This window comes from Schistocerca americana, chromosome X, assembly GCF_021461395.2.
Source record: "Schistocerca americana isolate TAMUIC-IGC-003095 chromosome X, iqSchAmer2.1, whole genome shotgun sequence".
Taxonomy (NCBI): Eukaryota; Metazoa; Arthropoda; class Insecta; order Orthoptera; family Acrididae; genus Schistocerca; species Schistocerca americana.
The window spans coordinates 726,560,206-726,563,746 of record NC_060130.1 but is presented as its reverse complement, the minus strand read 5'-3'; the positions used below and the strand labels follow the sequence as shown (position 1 = coordinate 726,563,746).

The 3,541-nt window shown below is 61.9% G+C and overlaps 1 protein-coding gene across 1 annotated transcript; it reads right to left on the bottom strand.

Moving 5' to 3' along the window:
- Positions 1–1,278: 1,278 nt before the first annotated feature.
- Positions 1,279–2,943, bottom strand: LOC124556277 (verprolin-like). The gene is made up of 2 exons (XM_047130261.1): positions 2,295–2,943; positions 1,279–1,919 (listed from the first exon to the last, which is right to left on the bottom strand). The coding sequence occupies exons 1-2, from the start codon at positions 2,941–2,943 to the stop codon at positions 1,279–1,281; spliced, it is 1,290 nt and encodes a 429-aa protein (XP_046986217.1).
- Positions 2,944–3,541: the final 598 nt, after the last annotated feature.

The window sequence follows — 3,541 nt, the reverse complement described above, 5'->3', positions numbered from 1 at the left end:
GTTGTCTCTTCAATGACGTCATCGTCGTCACGCGCCTCCAGGTAGCGTGGGAGCCGGTCAGCAACCAGGTCGTCAGTGACAGCGTCAGTCGGGTCTTCGAGAGGCGTAAACGCCGCCTCAAAGACGTCAGCAAGAGCATCAGCCTTCGCAGCTGGTTTGCAGACAGCCTGACCTTGGACCAGCAGCGGGGGGATACGTTGCGTGCGGCGTAGGAAACGCTTCGTCATCTGCCAGGCTGTGCCATCTTCAAGACAAAGGGCGGCGACCTTGTTATTCCAGTCGCGATTGCGATGATCGTCAATGGCGGCCCGGATGTCCCGACGCATCCTGTTGAGGAGGCGCTTGGTGGTGGCATTTCGCGTCCTCTGCCACTCCCGGTAGACCCGGTTCTTCTCAGTGATGGCCGCAAGGATGTCCGGCGGCAGCTGTCGGGAGTAGTCAGGCGGGGGGCGTGGTCGGGGCGGCGTCGCTATGGTGGCAGCGTCGATCGTGGTTGCCGCGAAGTGCAAAAGTGCTTCGTCCGCTCCAACTTCCGCAGGGGGCGGTGCGGCGGCTAGTGAGTGCGTCACGGCGTCTTGAAACCTGTCCCAGTCGATGCCAGAAAGTGAGATACCGCGCCTGGGCTGCTGGAGGGCGTCTAGGTCGATGTCAAAAACCACAGGGACATGATCCGACGACAGTGCAGTCCGCGTCGTGGCGGTGATCTGATGAGGGATACCCTTGACGACTGCGATGTCAATTATATCTGGGAGGCCACGAGCAGGGAAGATGGTCGGGTCGTACGGCCCCACCACAAGCGCATGGTGACGTTCCGCTATCCGGAGCAGGCAGCGGCCAGCGGCGTTGGTGATCCTGGAGTTCCAGGAGACATGTTTGCTATTGAAGTCCCCGGCGACGAACACTGGCCCCCTCAAGGAAAGCAGAGCATCGATGTCAGCAGGGTCCAGGGGACGAGACGGCGGCCGATAGGCCGCGACGAACCTGATGGCGCCCGCCGAGGTGTGAACAACGACACCAGTGGCCTCCAGCGTCGCCAGTGGTGGAAGTTGTATCACATGGTGACGTATGCCATTGCGGACGTAGACGGCTGTCCCCCCACCCGCCGTCAGTCGATCGGTGCGATAGCTTGAGTAGTTGGCCGCCCTGACGTCTACCCCAGGCTTCAGGTGTGTTTCATTGATAAGGCAGACGTCGACGGCTTCATCGTGGAGAAATTGGCGAAGTTCGCCAGCTTGGGTGCGGACGCCGTTGGCATTCCACGCGACGACCGTGAGCCCTCTAACGCTGCCCATGGTGCGGCTGTTGAGTGTTGGCAGCGGTTGGGGCCGGAGAGGCCATCGGCACTGCAGCGGTGAGTTGCTGCGACAGGACGTCAATCAACTTCGTAGCACTGGTCACCAGGGCTGTGAGCTGCGCGACGAGGTTGGCCAGGTCAGCGGTGGAGACAGCCGGCGCGGCCCCGGCGCAGGAAAGGGGGGGCGTGGCTGCTTCGCTGTGAGAGTCCACCTGGGGCTGCTCGACGGGCGGTGCTGAGCGTTGGGTACCCACTGGGCGGCGACCCCCGCGCCGGCGGTTGGTGGGGCGCGGTCCGGCCGACGGCCCGGGAGAGGCAGTACCCGGTACCGCCACTGGCGGCGGTGGTGGAGGCGCAGGAGCCTCCGGTGTCGGTACGGCCTCGGATGCGGCGGGAGCAGGAACCGACGTAGCCGGGGCGGCGGAGGACGTCCCTGACGTTGCCGCCGCGAAAGAGACGCCTGGCCGTCTCGTTGCGAGCTTCTTCTGATGTGGCGCTGGTGTTTGGCCACGCTGGCGAGCAATGGCACGCTTCCATACCTCACACCCACGATAACTGGCCACATGAGCACCGCCACAGAGTGCACATGTAGGCTTCTCGGAGGGCGGACGGGGGCACGCACTTCCTGCATGGGCGCCGGCGCATTTAACGCATCTGTCCGGCATAGAACAGTGGCGCGCGACGTGGTTGATTCCCTGGCAGCGAAAGCACTGCACAGGGCCTCTCCGGGAACGAAGATTTTCGGTCTGGACCGGAACGTCGGCGACCCGCGTCAATTGGTAGAGTTTGCGGTTCTCCACGGTGTCAGAGCAGACGACCAGGAAGAGCGGCATATCTTCGCGTGATTTTGGCGACTTCATCTTCACAACTGCCCGTATGTAGAAGCCCAGGTCTGCGAGTTCTCGATGCAGGTGATCGGCTTCCATGTTGAACGGAAGGTCGCGAAATACGATCTTCAGGACCTTGTCAGGTGCGGAGGCGTGGGTATAGAAAGGGATACCACGCTCAGACGCCTCCTGGGTGACCCGGCGATAGTCATCAGCAGTGCGGAGTGTGACCCTGTATAGGTCTCGCCCCGCAGGCTTCACGGTGTACACGGCCGTTGTCCAGCTGCGCAACAGCTTCTGCAGTTCTCCATAGGGCGGCCGAAACTGAAGAACCACCGGCGGAAGATGGGAGTCTGTCTTCGGCGCAGGATTGCTCGGCGGCGGGTCCGGCGCGTCCTCGAGCGCATCGAAGGAGTTGGCGACGACAGTTGGTGGCGTCGTCGATGACAGCATGGGTCTTGCAGTGCGCCGGGCCGGGACGAAACCGTCAGCGTCAGGGGCGAGGTCTTGCTTGGCCCTCTTCTCAATCGGCGAGCTGCGAGCAGCAGCCGTCGCAGCTGGTGCCCTCCTCTTCTGTTTCCCGCTGCGTGCGCGTGGCCGAGGGGCGGCAGTGCTCTCATCGTCAGAATCTGGCAGCGGAGCAGACAGCGCAGTCTTCAACGTTTCCGTAGCAGTGTCCGTCAAATCCATAGCCGTAGCAGTGGTCGTCATAGGTGGGGGGCCAGATGGGGCCGTCGACAGCGCAAGCGCCGCCGAACGGCGATCTGCCACACCCTTCGCGTCGCTAGCAGGCGCAGGTACGTCCTTCTCGCGGCTGCACATCTCAGCGACTGTTCGCGTCGTGTGCGTGCGTAACGGAACGGCAACGCTCCAACAGGTCGTGGTGAGCGGGCGCGGACCACAGGGGGAACGCCTGGTACCCCAGACCGTAGATGAAACCCCCAGGAGCGGGTTTGGTGGGCGCGGACCGCAGAGGGAACACCTAGAACCGCAGCGGACGGAAAACGGAGCAGCAACGCTCCAGCAGGTCACAGGGAATGGGCGCGGACCACAGAGGAAGCGCCTGCAGCCGTTGGTGGAGGGGGAAGTCCATAGGCATAAATACTGGACCAGATCCACTCGAGGAGCAGTCTCAGGTCGCACCTGATGAAGGTCTCGAGCTACGTGACCGAAATATCGTGCAAGTACGACGCTGATATCCGGCAGAACACCCGACAACCCAAGATGTCATTAGATCGCCGGGAAAGCCTGAAGAGTTACATCAAAAGTCTCTACGGGGAGGAGATGTCTCAGAATATCAAGAAGCTGGACAAGCTACGGCAGAAGAAAGGGAAGATGCTGAGTTCTCTCAGTTTTTTGCTGAGGTGTCGAGATGGAGAAGTGGTACCAGTATTTGCCAGAATTAAACATCACATCAACT

Bases quoted from the DNA above. Each gene is read 5' to 3' on its own strand.
- LOC124556277 (XM_047130261.1), bottom strand. From the start codon at position 2,943: ATGTGCAGCCGCGAGAAGGACGTACCTGCGCCTGCTAGCGACGCGAAG. The intron at 1,920-2,294 runs GTATCCCTTTCT...GCGCCCATGCAG, and splicing joins CCAGGAGGCGTCTGAGCGTG to GAAGTGCGTGCCCCCGTCCG.